The sequence below is a fragment of the Lissotriton helveticus genome, chromosome 5_1 (genome assembly GCF_964261635.1).
Source record: "Lissotriton helveticus chromosome 5_1, aLisHel1.1, whole genome shotgun sequence".
NCBI classification, from domain to species: Eukaryota; Metazoa; Chordata; class Amphibia; order Caudata; family Salamandridae; genus Lissotriton; species Lissotriton helveticus.
The window spans coordinates 288,965,294-288,983,875 of record NC_136065.1 but is presented as its reverse complement, the minus strand read 5'-3'; the positions used below and the strand labels follow the sequence as shown (position 1 = coordinate 288,983,875).

General features: G+C 50.5%; 1 protein-coding gene across 1 annotated transcript in view; it reads right to left on the bottom strand.

Moving 5' to 3' along the window:
* EXOSC10 (exosome component 10) overlaps nucleotides 1-18,582 on the bottom strand; it is a 138,659-nt gene that overhangs the window by 42,595 nt on the left and 77,482 nt on the right. The window contains exons 12-13 of the mRNA XM_078642236.1: nucleotides 13,981-14,129; nucleotides 13,280-13,330 (exon numbers count right to left, since the gene is read on the bottom strand). Coding sequence (XP_078498362.1) covers nucleotides 13,280-13,330; nucleotides 13,981-14,129 — 200 coding nt within the window. The remainder of the gene's footprint in view (nucleotides 1-13,279; nucleotides 13,331-13,980; nucleotides 14,130-18,582) is intronic.

The following is an 18,582-nucleotide window of genomic DNA, read 5'->3' as shown; positions in this document are numbered from 1 at the left end:
CCTCACCCTCACTCACCCTCACTCACCCTCAACCCCTCACCCTCACTAACACTGAAACCCTCAATCACCCTCACTCTTACTCTCACTCACACTCTACACCTCAGCCTCACCCTCACTCACTCACCCTCAACACCTCACCCTCACCCCCTCAACCCCTCACCCTCACTCGCCCTCACCCTCAACCCCTCACCCTCAACCCCTCACCCCCTCACCCTCAACTCCTCACCCTCAACACCTCACCCTCACTCACTCTCAACCCCTCAACCTCACTCACTCACCCTCAACACCTCACCCTCACTCACTCACACTCACTCACCCTCAACCCCTCACCCTCAACACCTCACCCTCAACACCTCACCCTCAACCCCTCACCCTCAACCCCTCACCCTCACTCACTCTCACTCACCCTCACTCACCCTCACTCTCACTCACCCTCACTCACCCTCACTCACCCTCACTCACCCTCACTCACCCTCAACCCCTCACTCACCCTCACTCATCATCACTCACCCTCAACCCCTCACCCTCACCCTCACCCACCCTCAACACCTCACCCTAACTCACAATCACCCTCACTCACCCTCACCCTCACTCACTCTCACTCTCACTCACCCTCAACCCCTCACTCACCCTCAACCCCTCACTCACCCTCACCCTCACTCACCCTCAACACCTCACCCTCACACAGTGCAATAGGTCTCAGAGGATTTTTAGTTAAAGCTTTTACAATTGTTTATGGCTTTTTTGATTTGTAATTCTTTAGCATTGGCTACAAGAAATAAAAAAGCTAAAGATTTACAACAAAAAACCCATAAACAATTCTAAAAGCACTAACTCTAATGCTGCGAGACCTATTGCATTTCCAATGCTTGTTCTCAGTTGGAGTCTGTAGGAAGCTGGCTCTCTATATAGCGCACCAAAACGAGGTACACTGTGCAGAGAGTCCAGGCAACCCTTATTGGTTTACAGAGGCAAAACACTAAATGCTCTCTTATGTGGTAGTGTGGGTGTAGGAAGCAGTCTCTTTATATGATATATCAAAATGAGATATATTGTGTAGAGTCCAGGGGTTCCCGTACGAGTTGACAGGGGGCTTGCTATGGCAATCCCAAGGTGCCCTTCCAAGGGGTAGTGTGGTCTAGCAGCCTAAGGCTTTATTATCACAGAGGAATGCAAGACATCTGAAAATACACACACTGGTCAATAAATGAGACAACTCAATAAGGAAATCTATACCAATGTATAAAAATACCATGAATATTTTTAAATAGAAATTCCTTTCTGTTCAAAAAGTCGGCAGTTCAATTTTTAGAAGCTGAAATGTTATTCTATGGGAGGAAAAGTCAAAGTGGCATTAAGGCACAGTACAGCGACTTGCGAGACCAATCTCCAGGAGTTAAGGTGAGTTGTGGGCAAGGTCCAAGGCAGCACCAGCAGAACACCACTGGTGGCACTAGACCGGCCAGGTGCAGGAGTGCAAAACAGCGTTGAGTGCCCAATGTTATTCAATGGGATCGGGCTTCGCGTAAGGTGGCTGCAGAACTAACAGGGGGGGCTCAGCCCCACGATGCTCTGGGACATAGGGACACCTTTGGTCCTCTTCTCCACTGCCCAGGGGCGACAGGTGAAGATGTGTCTTTTGGCGTCGGGTTTTTCCTTATAGGGAGAAGTCGCAGAAGAGGGGGCTTGCATGCAAAGGCTGCAGGCAACGTCGGAGTTCACTGTAGGCGAAACCATGGTTGCCTCGGTCTCTGGAGGGCTGGGGTACCCACGATGACACCCACTTCAAATTGGGCTTTAAGCGACGGGTGTAGTGGGGTCTTTAGGTGTCGGGTTTCTGCTGTCACAAAGTCCTCACAGGAGTCTTTGGCAGGTCTGCTACTTCTCGGAAGGTCTTGGTTCCTGGGGGAAGTGCTGCCAGTTCTCCCGGCCTTTGGGGACTTAACAGCTGCAGGACCCGTAGACTTGTGGCACAATTATCGAAGTCAGCAGGCAGACTGGCAGGGTTGGCGCCAGGTCAGTAACTGGGTCTTCAGTTCTTACAAGATGCGGCTCTTCACGTCCTCCTTTGTATTTAAGGTTGGCAAGATCTTATTTCCTGAAGCCAGGGACTCCCTTAATTAATCAATTTAGGGGAATAAGGGGAGTGTAGGGTAGCAGACAACAGGCTACATACCCTTGGGGTCATAACACCTCCTATATGACTACTTCCTGTAGAAAGTGGTCATAACCCTGTCCCGGGGTTCCTAAGTGGGCCAACACAAAGATGGCCACTTCTGAAAAGTTGTACCCACATCAGGACAGGCCACTTTAGGGGTGGTACTAGCTGGGTGAGGGCACACACATGTGACTAGCTAATTTCCTGCCTGTCCAGGTCCCAAAGGGCTCCGGATAAAAAGGGGGATGGCTTCCTCTCTTGGGAGGGGAGCCAGATTTGCATGCATTTCAAAGGCGGGAGCTGGTCAGGGAGTGCTAATCAGTAGGTCATCCTAGGGGCGGGGGTGTTTGCACCCTCTTCCAGTGCAGGCCACCCATTGGGGGGGGGGCACCTGTCTGCGGAAGCGTTCGGGATAGTGCCTGGTGTGGCTTGTGGGCAGGAGGTTTCCACCCGCGTCCTGTACTACAAGAGGCCTGAAGCTGTGCGGATATTATCAGTTGAGACCACGTGAGTGAAGATCAGCGGGTGGCGTACAGAGTCACGGTGATTTGAGCTTGAGGCCTGGCTAGGGGGCTGCGAAACCGTCATCTCAGAAGTTAGGCGTCCGTACGCCATCGAGACAAAAGACAAACCAGTGGGAGGATCTGCCAAGCAGAGCACATTGGACCGCTTCACTGGATCGGGGGCCTCTGCTGCAGACCAGGGAGGGGCACATGGGGGCATCCCAGACAATGCCGTGCTCATGGCAGCCACCACACAGTCTAGGGCCGCACTGGAACCAAAGATTGGCGAGGTGGGCTCCGACGTTACTCTTCGGAGGCAAGATCTTAAAAATGCGGTGGAGCGCATTACTGAGGCCAAAACCAGAGTCTCAGGAGTAGAGGATTCAGTAGCCACATTGCAGAAACAGGTCACATCACTGGAGTCGATCACCAGAGGCCTGGCCTCACGGGTGGACAAGGCAGAGGGCAGGGCCAGGAGAAACAACCTCCGTTTCGTTGGTTTCCCTGAAGGATGTGAAGGGGGTGTGGGGGGACATGGAACAGTTCCTCACTAGGTGGTTGGTGAGCTGGCCCCCTCTAGAGTCGCTGTACGGTTGTTTTGTCATCGAAAGGGCACATAGGGCCCCGATGCAGAAACCGCCCCAGGGTGCCAGACCGAGGCCTGTCATTACCAAGATTTTGAATTGCCATGACAGGGATGCAATCTTAAAACAAGCTAGAATCAAGGAACCTCTGTTGTATGAAAACACTTGCATCCTCATACTCCCGGACTATACAAGACTAGTCCAGCAGAAACAACAATCATTCATGGCAGCTAAGGCCCGTCTCCATGAGCTGAAACTTCCCTACGCACTGCTGTATCCAGCCAAACTGCGGGTGGTGTATCAGTCCCGTACTCTCTTCTTTGAATCTCCGGAGGATGTATTCAATTGGACGGATGAAACTGTTAAGATCAGGCGCCGCATGCCGCCCAGGTTGGAGTCTGATTCCTCTCCACCGCCGTGCTGAGTGGTCGCTCCCTAGTCTCCCTGGCGAGACCCGGTATCGTTGTACAAGCCTGTGCTGCCTTGCTCTCTGCTCCGCATTTCATAAATTGCATTCCTGATTCCTAGCATAGTGCTGCCCTGCTCGCTGCTCCGCATTTCATCAATTGCATTCCTGATTCCTAGCATAGTGCTGCCCTGCTCGCTGCTCCGCATTTCATCAATTGCATTCCTGATTACTAGCATAGCGCTGCCACGCTCGCTGTCCCGCACTTAATTGATTGTTCCATCCGTTTACTTGCATAGCACTGCCCTGCTCGCTGCTCCGCACTTAATTGATTGTGCTTTCTGTTTATTGGCATTGTGCTGCACTCCTCGCTGCTCCGATTATACTCTTTTGCGATTGGACAATATCTCTTGAACCTGTGTTCCCCTGACCCGCTCTACCTGCGCAGAGCCTTCCACATTTGGCGCGACTGTCCCCAGCGCTGTTCTCCACCCTCCCCTCCGCTGCCATTTTGGGTGTTGTTGTTTGTGCTCGCCCAAGCCCGCCCCGCCTCCCAGCTGAACCGCCCTCCCACTGACGATATCCAGCGCCTCCATACCCAAAAGCGCTGTGATCCCCTCTCCACCGCCGTGCTGAGTGGTCGCTCCCTAGTCTCCCTGGCGAGACCCGGTATCGTTGTACAAGCCTGTGCTGCCTTGCTCTCTGCTCCGCATTTCATAAATTGCATTCCTGATTCCTAGCATAGTGCTGCCCTGCTCGCTGCTCCGCATTTCATCAATTGCATTCCTGATTCCTAGCTTAGTGCTGCCCTGCTCGCTGCTCCGCATTTCATCAATTGCATTCCTGATTACTAGCATAGCGCTGCCACGCTCGCTGTCCCGCACTTAATTGATTGTTCCATCCGTTTACTTGCATAGCACTGCCCTGCTCGCTGCTCCGCACTTAATTGATTGTGCTTTCTGTTTATTGGCATTGTGCTGCACTCCTCGCTGCTCCGATTATACTCTTTTGCGATTGGACAATATCTCTTGAACCTGTGTTCCCCTGACCCGCTCTACCTGCGCAGAGCCTTCCACATTTGGCGCGACTGTCCCCAGCGCTGTTCTCCACCCTCCCCTCCGCTGCCATTTTGGGTGTTGTTGTTTGTGCTCGCCCAAGCCCGCCCCGCCTCCCAGCTGAACCGCCCTCGCCCCTCCCCCTCCCCACTATCCATATATGACAGCAGTTCCCGCGCGCAGCATTTACGCGCAGCGTTCGCGCCCAACCCGCGCCGAAGGTGCGCCAAAGGTAAGCCCGTCTACGCCCGTCCGCGCCTGGACCGCGCCCAGCGCCAGACCCCATGCCCCTCGCGCTCCCCAGCCCCCCCGCATTACATATGATGCCGCCTCCCTCCTAGCCCTTGACCCCGGTCGCGCCCCCAACTGCGTCCAAGCCGCTCCTGGACACACCCATGGACCTTTCTCCTGCTACTCCTGCAGATTCAGCGGCACCGACAACATCTCCACTACGACCACACCACAGAATCCCGATCCCAACCACCTACAATTCATCCTTCTCAACACTCGATCGGTGCACAGGCACGCCATTGACCTTTGGAACCTACTAGACACCTTCTCTCCAGACGTCGCCTTCCTTACGGAAACATGGATGAATGCCTCCTCCGCACCAGACATCACCATTGCCATCCCTGAAGACTACAAAATCACCCGCAAAGACCGTACCAGCCACACAGGAGGAGGAATCGCTATCGTCCATAAGAAATCAATCCGCATCTCAACCAGCTCTGACGCCAACCTCGCCAACTCCGAACACCTTCACTTCCAGATCCACATCGACCCCAAGACCACACTCAGAGGCACCCTCCTCTACAGACCACCAGGACCCCGCGCAAAATTCAGTGAAGACATCGAGGACTTCGTCACTCCACACACGCTCCCTTCCAAAGACTACATCCTTCTGGGAGACCTCAACTTTCACCTTGAAAAGATCAACGACCGCAACACCACCACCCTCTTGGACAACCTCTCCAACCTAGGACTTAAACAACTAGTCACTTCCCCCACCCACATCGCAGGTCACACACTCGACCCCATCTTCACATCCAGCAATCATGTCTCCTTCAGCCACACTACGGATCTCCTATGGACCGACCACAGCTGCGTTCACTTCACCTACAACAAGCCGAAACCCATCAACCACTCTCAACCTACCCTGCAAAGAAACTGGAAGAAAATCACCACAGACCAAATCTCCGCATCGCTCCTTCGAAACTCCCCAGCCCTCTCTTCTAACGCCAACGAAGCCGTCGCCAACCTCACCCTATGGTTATCCAACACCGCCGACACCTTAGCCCCACTGAAAAAACGTCAAAGCAAACCTGGCAGCAAGAAGGCCTCATGGTTCAACGATGATCTCAAGAAGTCCAAGAAACTCTGCCGCTCCCTCGAAAAGGCCTGGAAAAAAGACCCAACCACCAGCACCAAGGACGCCTTCAAAAGCGCCACCCGCACTCACCACCAACTGATCCGAAAAGCCAAGAAAACAGCATTCAAGGATCGACTTGACAACAACGCCCACAACAGCAAGGAACTTTTCAACATCGTCAAGGAATTTTCCAATCCCTCGGCCAACTCCAACGACATCACCCCCTCTCAAACCCTCTGCGACTCCCTAGCCTCTTTTTTCCACAACAAGATTGCAGACATCCACAACAGCTTTGACAACCAACCCGGAAACCAACCCACCCTACCATCTGCTGACCCTCTTCCCCCCGTGAACACCCTTAACGCTTGGAACCCAATCTCCACTGAGGACACCATCCGCCTGATGAACTCCATCCACTCAGGATCCCCCACAGACCCATGCCCTCACCACATCTTCAACAAAGCAGACTCCGTCATAGCACCGCACCTCCGAGACGTCATCAACTGCTCCTTCAACTCCGCTACCTTCCCTGAAGACTGGAAACACGCTGAACTCACCGCCCTTCTGAAAAAACCAACAGCGGACCCCACCGAACTCAAAAACTACCGCCCCATCTCGCTTCTTCCATTCCCGGCCAAAGTCATCGAGAAAGCCGTCAACAACCAGCTCGCCGCCTTCCTCGAAGCCAACAAATCCCTCGACCCCTCACAATCTGGCTTCCGAGCAAAACACAGCACTGAGACCGCCCTCATCGCAGCAACAGACGACATTCGAACTCTACTGGACAATGGAGACACAGTCGCCCTCATCCTCCTCGACCTCTCTGCAGCATTCGATACAGTCTGCCACAGGACCCTTCTACAACGCCTCAATAACATCGGAATTCAAGGAAAAGCACTTGAATGGATCACCTCGTTCCTCACCAGAAGAACCCAGAGAGTCCGCCTTCCTCCATTCAAGTCCGAGGCCTCTGAAATCATTTGCGGCGTACCCCAAGGATCCTCACTCAGTCCCACCCTCTTCAACGTATACATGAGCCCCCTCGCGGCCATCGCACGCCAACACAACCTCAACATCTCTTACGCGGACGACACCCAACTGATCCTTTCTCTCACCAATGACCCCAGCACCGCCAAAACTAACCTACACGAAGGAATGAAAGAAGTTGCTGAATGGATGAAACAAAGCCGTCTGAAACTGAACTCAGACAAAACAGAAGTCCTCATCTTAGGTACATCCCCCTCTGCATGGGACGTCTCTTGGTGGCCGGAAGCCCTTGGAAAAGCACCCATCCCGACAGACCACGCACGGAACCTTGGCGTCATCCTGGATTCTTCACTCTCAATGAACAGACAAGTCAGCGCCGTATCCTCTTCTTGCTTCAACATTCTTCGCATGCTCAGAAAAACATTTCGCTGGATCCCCTCCGAAACAAGGAAAACAGTCACCCACGCTCTGGTCACGAGCCGACTGGACTACGGAAACACCCTCTACGCAGGCACCACCGCTAAACTCCAGAAGAAACTCCAACGAATCCAAAACGCCTCAGCCAGGCTCATATTAGACATCCCACGCAACGAACACATCTCTGGTCACCTTAAAGACCTCCACTGGCTACCCGTCAATAAGAGGATCACTTTCCGTCTGCTTACCCACGCACACAAATCACTCTACGACATCGGACCAGATTGCCTCAACTCTCGACTATCCTTCTACACCCCCTCCCGCCAACTACGTTCTTCCAGCCAAGCCCTCGCCACGGTACCTCGCATTAACAAGACCACCATGGGAGGCAGATCCTTCTCATACCTGGCTGCTAAGACATGGAACTCACTCCCCGCTTACCTTCGCCTCACCCAGAACCACCTAGCGTTCAGAAAGCAGCTTAAAACGTGGATATTTGACAAATAATCCTCCTCCCCTCCTAAGCGCCTTGAAACCCTCTGGGTATGTAGTGCGCTATACAAATTTTATGACTTGACTTGACTTGACTCATCCAGTAAGGTCGTCCGCAGGCCACCCAAACCCAAGATCAAAGGCTCCAGGAGGTCTAGATCGAGACGCCACTCCAAATCCTGCAGTGACCCTACATCGGTGCCCCGGCAGGTGCCTTTCGGCATCGTAGCAGAGCCAGGAAGCTACTGGATGGGGGACTGTGTGCCACTGAAGCTATGGAGGAAAGTTCTGGAGGGGGTGGGGGGCCTGGGTCGCATATCAAAGGCGGCGGAGCCTTTGAAGCCTCCTGCCTTGATATGCTGATTAGCCGTTTTTAGAAGGTGGTTATGACACTAGGGGCCGCCCGGATTTTTCGCTTTTTGAGCACCTAATTGTTGAGCTTTTACTGTTGGGGAGCCTCATAATCTGGGCCTCACCCACAGTGAACTCATAATGAATGAGACTGCATGGAGATTTTACGGGTGTACCACTGGATTGACTAGGCCGCTGAGCAGCAACTGGAGTATGGGGCACCGGGCTGGTTACATGCAGACACATGTGTACATGCGCGTGCACATGTGTAGGGCTGCGCAGGGGAGATTCCGAGCGTGCGCAGTCCAGGAGCAGGTACAAATTGAATGGTGTGGCAGGACCTATGCAGAATTGGGTGGTGACATGGAATAGGCTTTATACCCTGGGAAGGAACATGCCAGGGAAAGTCAGTGTGTTTTTCTGTGTTTTCACTTCATTATTCCCCTATGGGGATGTGGGGCCCATGGCTAAAATGACTTCCACAAGGCCTACAGATTCCAGACCCGCACTAAAGTCCATTGTAGAGTAGGTGAAAATAAGTATTCTGCAGAGTCCAAAGTCATATTTGTACTGCTTTTGGGTCATACAGAACTGTCCTATTTCTCTGAGACTGCCATGACCAGACCCAGGCTGAGGGTTGACCAAAGCTGGATGGATTGATAACCTTTCTTCCACAAGCTGGGGCCTCCTATCCACAAAGAAGAAGATGGGTGCGGCTACAAGCTCATCCATTGGCAGCTGTCACTGGGTGCCAGGCACCAGGCTGCACCAAGAAGGAAAGAGTTGGGTTTCAGAGACCATGTGGCGAGAGAAACTGGAGGACTCCATTTTGAACTAACACAGAGGCTGGACAAGAAGGAGGGAGCAGGGGCAGAGAAGTGATGTGTCACTGTTTGATAGGACCCACATAGACTTTCTGCCAGCCCCCTACTCAACTTTTAAAAAGTACTTGCACAGGAAGAGAAGCTCTCTATGGGGTGTGGTCTGCTGAGGTGGAAGGTGCTGGAGCCTGGCAATGGGCAGATGGAAGGAGAGACCCCCTGACTGTCACCCAGGCCCCTAACAGCACCAGAAGAAGCACCCAGGACCGGTGCGCAGAAGCAGGAGCCTCTGTGCAGGGAGAAGAGAGCCGCAGGAGGAGAGCCAGGCAAAAGGCTGGCGCAGGGAGCAAGTGCAGACCGCTCCCTGCAGAATGCACCCTCTTGGAGACCAAGAGGGTGAAGGAGAGTGCTCCCAGTGTCTGGGGGGCACCGCCAGGAGCAAGAAGACCCAAAAATGGGGCAGATCAGACCTCCAGGGGCTGAGATATGGCCCCCAGAAGGTGAGCGACCTGTGGCCCCCTGACAGCGAAGAGCGTGAGGCTCCGCCGCCGGTCCAGAAAAGGCCTCCGGGGTGGGTCAGGTCCCAGAAGCTGGGGAGTGACGTCGTGCTCGCCGTGAAATAATGCCCGACAGGGGTGCCAGGAGCCCACCCTGGCCCCCCGAAGCCAAAGGAAGAGGGGAGCGCCGTTACGCCCCCCGGAGAGAAGATCAAGCCGGGGAGCGCCGTTGCGCTCCCCGTGAAGACTGCCCTCCAACGTGGAGAGCCTGCGGGGGTCCCGGGGCTCCGGACAAGAAAGGAGGAGCCAGGGGCCCGGGTGGGACTGGGCCCCTTACCAAAGCACCGAATGGCCGGGGGTGGGCTCCCTGCGCCGCATACCCTTACCCAGGGGTCCGGGTCCCCCACCGAGGCCCCAGAAAGCAGCGAAGCGCCAGCGCAGCTCTCCCCGGCACAGCGGGAGAGCCGCTCATCTATTATTAAGCAGCAGGAGCTTGAAGTGCCCCAATAATGCCTTGCAAGGCATGGGGAATTGATTGTTTTTGGCGTTTTGGTGGCCCCCAGAGGAGAGGGGTAACTCTTGAGTGTGAAAAGGTGCAGGGGGGAGCTGCTGGACAAGTACAGTGTCGCCCCCAGCCCAAAGCTAGGTCCCACCCTAAGTTTCTTGAGGATTTAACAGGAATAACCCCTCAACGCTCAGCAAAGATTGCATCACCTCCTAGGCTGGAACTTTTGTTCTACAGCTGGGGGTTCATTGAGAAGTGCATCAAAGATTGAAGGGCTGAGTTGGAGATGTCTCGAGAAGGGCATCCCCTGGAGGTGAAATGGTGTAATTGCACTGAAATGCATTTATTAATGGTTTAGGAGGGACTGATGTTCAATGTGAAGTACTGGTGTAAGGTGATGTCACAAGCAAAGTGGATGTAAGTGGCTAGACACTCCTGCTAGGGTGTCTGACGGTATTCACAGCTTAATCCTGCGATCATCTGTGATGCCTTTAGGGGCTGTAATTGCAATGCATTTTTAATGATATCCAAACGTGCTGAATACTGTCATTCTAAAGTGTGCGTAAACATGTAGTCTTTCTGCTGCGCTTAGGTGAAGACCCCAGACTGTTAGCCCTTAAGATGTAGAGGTGTATACATTAGGGTCAGTAGGAGGTGCTTGGTCAGGGTCATGCGTCACCAAGGCAGGTGTATCCCTGTTTAATGCTTGTTGAGGTAATGGGAGGGGGACACCACTGGGATGGTGCCAGTGCGCAGGGCCCTCGCTCCAGTATGTGTTCAACTAATTGCATTGGGGACAAGATGATTTGCATACATGGGAGTGGTGGTACTAGACCCCACCCCCCCTGCGGGAGGGGTGGAGATGTTATGCAATGTCCCAAAGTAATTCCAACAGCTTATGTATATTTGTAAATTGTTGCATAGTATTGAGTAGTGCGTGTGTTTAATAAATGTACTCTTACTTTTATAAAGCAAAGTACAGACTGGACAATCAATTATTGAGTGTTATTTTTGCGCAAATGGCGATTACTAGCCCACACCACCTCTCTTGAGTAAGCCTCAGACTGCTCTGCAACACTACCCTCTGAGAGTCAGGCACTGCCCTAGGGTGTTTGGTTCCCAGTGAAGGACAAATGTGTCATGTTATTTGTGCAGGCCTCACAGATGCTGCCTCGTTTTCCAACAGCCATCCTGCTTGCAGGAGGTGATGACACCTCCGTCCGGAGCAGGCAGTCTTTCTGCCCTCAGAATGCATGCGCTCCAACCTGCAGGGGGTCAGAAACCATTCTGTGGTGGCAGGCTGGTCTACACCAGTCAGTCAGCACACTGATTATTTTTGATTGCTCTGGGGTCCACGCACATGGGCGGGACTATTCACTAGATTATGACTATACACAGAGATCCCCTACTACAGACTTTGACATCGTAGGAGCAAATCTGCTCATGCAGATATATCCTCACATGCAATACAATGCACCCTGCGTTAGGGCTGTAAGGCCTGCTGTAGCGGTGGCTTACATATACTGCATGGAGTGTCTGCAGACATTGCACACAGGAGGTGTGCCATGTTGCGTCTTCACTTTTGACTGTACGTCACGTAGCCTGCAATGGCAGGTGTCATGAGTGTGGTGAGGGTTCCATTAGGGTGGCACAATACATGCCACAACCCTTAAGGATCCTCTTTAGCATCCATGCCCAAGGTCCCAGGGTGCCTTTTACTATGGACTTATGGGGGTGCTAAAAGTATTGCCAAGTGGTGGAACAATTGTACCGTTTTCGGGAAAGATCTGGCAATGGGGACCTTGATAGCAGGGACCCAACACTTATTAACTTCAAAGGTGCCTGCCCTATTACAAACAAATATTAGGTGACACATGGAAAGGCCCCAGTTGCTGTCCCAATAATCATACTGGCACCACACCCAGTGTGAGAAAAGCTTCCTACAAAACCATATTTGAGTGACCATAGAGAAGAGGGCTGTTCTTTACCCTACTCACACTGGGTGGACAGTCACATGCTCTGCACAAGCTTAGAACAACTTTCCCATCTTGAATTTCATCGTGACTGGCACTGTAGGAATGCTTGCAATACGGCAAAAAGAACTACTGAAAAAGTGGGTGGGGTACTCCCAGGAACTTTTATCCTATTGGTTAGGGAGTGCCCAGCAGTCCTCTCACTCATTAGCTGGTGCCAGGCATAAATGTGGCACCCCATACTACCATCCTCAGGACACTTTCTGGACCTGCAAAAAATGAGAAGAGTTCTGGACCTGCTGTCTGTGACCTGAGAGGAGCCCTGAAGGATAGGAACGGCATCCTCTTGTACCCAGCACAAAGAAGTGCACTCCAAGGATCAGTTGGCTGAACACCTATGTGGCTACAGGGACACAACACGCTGCAAGAGGTATTTTCCTGGAAATGCCCAGCTGGCCAGAGGAACTGCACCTGGGCTATACTTTTCTGTTGGCCTGTCTGACATCCTAGGAGTCTCCAAGTTTCCTCCCCAAAGGTCCTGGAGAGGCCTTAGAACTGTACTCCTGTGTTTGTTTGGGCATCAGAAGAAATTTCGGAAATTTTGGAAAAAAACTTTCCTCCAGAGCTTCAGTGCACATAAGGGGAAAAGTAGCTAACCAGTGTCTAACTGACTTAATTTCACCTTGATCCTGGTCAAGGCTGCGAGCACCTTTAAAAAAAAAAAAAAAGAACACCAAAAAAATACACCAAGTTCTCATTCTGCACTGGGTCCGGATTTGAGTCTCGACCAGTGGCTCAGGAGCTGTGAGTGAAAGCAGTATGAAAGCTACAGGCACATTACACACCCTTGTTTGGATATGTTGTAAAATGTTAGTCTCAATGAATAAAACCAAAATAAATAAATTGAGGTTTAGTCTGTTATAAAGCACTGCAGGTACTGTCCACACTTCCGTCACTCAGCAACCGGTTGCTTGTTGGCAGGGACGGGGTGTTATGGCAACAGAAATTTATGTTAGCCACCTCCTCGTACAAATTAAAGTATTTAGATTCTAGCAAACAACAATCAAATACAATAACAACCTTTTCACAGACTTGATTCATGCTATCTCAGAGAAAACTTTTCACATGTCCTACAGTTTGGGATGATAGCCCTGTACTCACTTGGGGAGCTCCTCTGACATCTTCAGCATCATGTGGTTTGGCAGGACATAACTGAAGCAAGAAAAGAAGGGGAGAGGGAAAAGAAGGTCAATCAAAAAATACTAGTGCAAAGGTTTATTAAACCCCATTATGCCATACAGTCAGAGCAGTGGTGGATACACAAGCTGTAAACATACTTACACCTCTTCAAATTAGTGCAGCAGTTTAGACAGTTCACCAGGTGTATTAGTAACCAAAGTACATTTTTAAAGCAATGAATTATCCTCCCAACATATATGGCTATAAAATCAAAGCACCCAGTGCCATGTACTGCCAGAAACACTCAATACACACACACAACCCCTGAACCCACAACAAATAACAAGATTTTGTTTGCAGGACAGTAGTTTTACACAGCTGGGCAGAATATAGATTGACAGGCTGCAGGGGGTGAACCTACTCATTCAGAGCTACGTGCTGTAATATGGCACAATAAACCCACACCCAAATTCAATGAATGTATGCCAACTATGTTTTGTGAATCCACAAGTTCAGACATTGCTACTGTCTACTTAGGGCGGTTCAGGAGACTATCATACCACTTTCTAGAGAGAGAAACCAGGTTTCTTCCATGTGATGAATCGCTCCATTATGCTGTAACAACACTTCTTCGCTCCCAGAAAGATAAGCACCAAACACAAATCGTCTCTAAATGGGCTTACCCAGTGCTCTCATCTTCCTGACGTGCCATCTTGTCTCTCCAGGCATAGATAAGACGGAAAGCAGTGAGCTGCTGAGTATTCAGATGCCTCTTCTGCTTCCGGTACAACTCCAGGTAGGACTCTTCACTGAAGATAGGCTTTGTAAATTTCTGAAAGGAGATGGGATGCGTTTAGGTGATTAACAGAGAGAAAGGGAAAATCAAAAATTCTAACTGGGCAAACATTCGGGTGCATTAAGATGGAAGTGATGGAAAACGATTTAGGAGAATGGAAAGAAGACATTCATTTTATTTCATGTTTTTTTTTAACCTGCTCATATTAATAAAGGATACTAAAGAGCACAGGATAAATTTGGAGAACGTGGTAAGAGTAACCATTGGCAGAATTACTGTCATTTATGTGCAAATGCTGCAAGCAGTTTTCTCGGATGAAAGGGAGTCCTGATGAGTGAAACATCACTGTGGGATAGCGATGCGTTTGCAGAGGTGGGAAAATTGAAGGGCCTCCAGCCATGAAATTACATCGGTATCAGCAAACTAGGGGTCTTATGTAAAGGGAGAAGAAAATTGAAGGGCCTCCAGCCATGAAATTACATCGGTATCAGCAAACTAGGGGTCTTATGTAAAGGGAGAAGACCAGTCTCCTTAGATACAAATAAGGAAGAGTACCAAATGGCAGGTTCTCAATTCTACCACTGCATTCAAATCAGGCACGCTTGTGTCCCATATTGTTGGAAGCTGGCTCTGTATATGGTATGCCACTAGGTGGTTATACCGTGCACAGGTTTCAGTGGTTCCCCAAACATGTACAGGGCTCAATGTAAAACCCAAAGTGCCCTATTAGTGGTAGTGTAGGCGAGCAGCCTTAGGCTTAAACAATATTGCTGTTAAACAGGTAAGTATCAAACTTACAGTTCCAGTCTTTGGGACCAAAGGTCAGAAAGGGACATGGGCCAGGCGAGTACCGAAACTGCACCGCCAGAGGCACAGCGGCGGCCTGCTGCAGAGGTCAAAATCGGAGTTAGGCTCACTGTGTTTCAATGAAACTGGGGGTGCTCAAAGCCACACTGCTTGCAGGTAAGTAGATCGTTTGCAGGTAAGTAGATCGTTTGCAGGGGCCAAGCTTTGGAGGTTATGTCAAGCACAGGGAGAGGACGGGGACAGTGGCCACAAAGTAGTACCAAACAAACTCCACAAGCAGCACAGGTGAAGTTGGGTGCAGGGTGCAAATTCAGCATTGGGCGCCCAATGCCCTTCAATGAGGATTCTATTGTCGGCAAACAGGCTGTAGGCACCGGAGGTTGAAGGAGAAAGACCAACAACGGCAGAGGTAATGTCGAGGTGTAGGTGGTCGTATGGGCACTATCTGTTCAGCTCATCAAGGCCTAGGAGCTTCGGTGCGGGGTGCATTTCGACGTCAGTCTCTTCTTACTGCGGCCAGTCGCAATCAGGGGGAGCCTCTGGATTCACACTGCAGGCACCGTTGTGGAGATCAGGAGAGGTCAGCCAGCACTGGACTTGCAGTTAGGATCGCTGGGGAGACCTCACTGGATAGATAAGCCACTCAGACTTGGGGAGTGGGGTGCAGCGTGGGTAGGAGTTGGGGTTCCAGCTGGATCCATAACCCTTGGAGTAGATTTTTTCTGGACAGGTCCGCTATCCACGGGAGATTGGAGTCTTTTTCAAACGCAGGAGTGCTCCCAGGGTTTTCAGGGGTCACCGGCTGCAAGACAGGTCACCTTTTGGTTGCAGATTCTTCGAAGCCAGAGACAGGCCAGTAGGGCTGGGGTCAAGGTAGTCATCAGCTTCAGGCTTCTCTGCAGAGAGGTCGTCTTTCTTCTTAGGTCGTCGCAGATCTAGTGTCCAAGTCTGGAGAACAACTTAAATTCTAAATGTAGGGGCGTTGTAGAGGAGTAGCAGGTAGAGCCAATGGGCACCTTCTGTAAGGAGAATACCCCCTCAATTAGGCAACCCTCCTGTGGGAGAGATCATAGACCTAGGCCTGACTTAAGGAGTCTCCCGATCTTCAAGATGGTGGGTACTGAAAGATGTACTTGACCTTCCCTCTCCGAAACTTAGGGGTGGAGGTGGCAGAGGTGGGCACACATCCTATTCCAAGTTTTCCCACTGGTTTTCCTGCCCACAGTGGAGCTGTAAACCAGGGGCTGCCATCTGCTGCTAGCAGCAGAGGCTGGGGGTCACATTACAAATGCGGCAGGCGTTTGAAACTTCCCTCTTCGAGCACTGACCCATCCTGGGGTAGGAAGTGCAACACCTCTGCCCAGAATATGCTTTGTTTCTGGTCCCAGAGATCAAAGGCTCTTCACCCAGGGGTCCAGAAATATATCTGAGTGGCAGGCTGCCTTAAAACAGCCAGTGCCCACACCAGGGTCGGTAGGTACCTCTGCCCAGGATGTGCATCATTTCTGGTCCCAGAGAGCAGAGGCTCTCCACCAAGGGATCCAGAAAACATGTCGGTGTGTGGCAGGCTGCCTAAAACCAGTCAGTGCCAACACCAGGTTTTCAAGGGACACCTCGGAGGTGCCTTCTGAGTTCATGTTTCAATACATTTCACACTAGCAACAGTGTGAATTTATTACAATGAGTTGTTTGGTATCAAACACTCCTGGTTTCAGTGAAGCCATCATGGTGCTGGGGAACATAAGTTGTCGAGTTTTCAGCCCATGTAATCCCTATGGCTTTCCTGGCACTTACAATATTAATGGATAGACTTAAGTATAGTAGAGGCATATCTGCTCATGCAGATATGCCCCCACCTGAGATATAGTGCACCCTGCCTTAGAGCTTGTAAGGCCTGCTAGAGAGATGGCTTGCCTATACTTTGGGCAGTGCCGGTTGGCATGGCACAGAGGAAGTGTGCCATGTTGACTGTCATTTTTCACTGCACCAAGGCATGCAAGCTGCAGTGGCATGGCCTTTGTGAGGTTTCCCTAGGGGACCTTTCTTTATTTCCGCTGCCCTAGGTACCAAAGGTTGTATTTACTAGGGATTTACAGGGGGCTGAGGTTGCCAATAGGGGTAACGTTTTAGGGACAAAGTACTTGCACAGGGAACCTGGGTGGCAGGCATCTTGTGCACTACAATGGAAACAACATCATTTTCCAGGCAAAAAGTGGGGGGCTAATCATGTCAAAAGAGGCACTTTCTCACAAAAAGCAACTGGCTACTTCAAGCAAGTCAAAAAAAGCTAAGACGTGGTACAGATGTCCCAGTTTTGAAAAGAAATCTACAGCTGCTATAACAGTAATATGCTCCAATAAGTGAGTAATAGTGGTTATGAAAACTAGAAAGAAGGCATGCCATATGTTGGACATTTTGTGACTAATTGCCAAAAACCTCATTAGGGACAAAAATAACTTGAAGAAAGTGCTTTGAATGACCAAGGTACTGTTTTCTACCGTGGCAAAGCATTTGTATTTTTATTTTGAGAAAAATGATAAAGTCACACTAAAATAAGTAAAAGTCCGTTGCCACGCCAACACTGATCTGTCTGTCCATCAAGAAAGGAAACTCCTGCAGTTAATACAATCAGTGGGTACTTGGAAAATCTGCTGCTGTGTTTCAAAGTGCTTCAGTAGATGGAATTTTCTCCCCAAACACAGTGCATTTGATTTTTAAAAGGGTTACTCTCTGTGAAAGAAAGTGATTCTGCAGGAGACACATGCTTAGGCTATGATTTTCAAAACGCTGCCATTAAACTGGCAAAGCCAATTAATCTTTGAATATCTTTGAGGGATTAGGAGAAAAGACAATTCCTTAACCACCAGATGAAAGTCTGAGAAACTTGGTGTGGAAAGTTGCAGTGGCCAACCACTTGCTAAGTCTCGCACCAGCATGTGCATCGTACCAGTCTAGCTGAAGCATGGGACTTTACATTCCTTGTCACGCCAAACTGACCACCTTTGGGACCTGAAGTCTGAGTAAATACATATCTTCAAACTGCTTCAGCACAGTTTTCTGGCGCTGATTGAATCTCAAGAGGCATTCATACTCCTTGCTGGAATCTAAATTGTTCGGAAAAACATCAGCCATTTTTTTAATGTCAGTCTCTGTTCTTCTTACACCCAATTCAAGAATCTGAGATTCTAGAACGTCAAAATAAATTGATTGGATACTGCCCATGCTTCACAGTGTAGAAAGGGAACACCTTGTCAACGATCCTGTTCCCTGTGCTACAGTGGGAGATGCATTTAGTTTTTCATAATAATGGTGTGGTGGAGGGGTGTATTATTTTCTATGTAACATGGTGAACGGCGGAGTCCACCTAGACATCGTTGGCATGGGCGGACAAAGTGGTAGTCTCCCTGCAGGATGTCTTTTTTCCATGGCAAACATGACCGTCTGCACATTCCTATGCTTAGGACACCTTCTCTAAATTCAGACTTACCTGTAGGACTGGTAACGCTTCTCAACAAATTATATTAGGTGTCCGTTGCCCCCCTGCTAGAGTGAACCCCACTCCTCTTCTTCTGTCACCTAGCAACATGTGCCTTCTACTGAAGCGCTCTCTCCCTCAGCTTGACCTTTCTAGAATAGTCTGATCTTGCACTCCTGCAAAAACTGAACCCAAATGGTAGGAAAC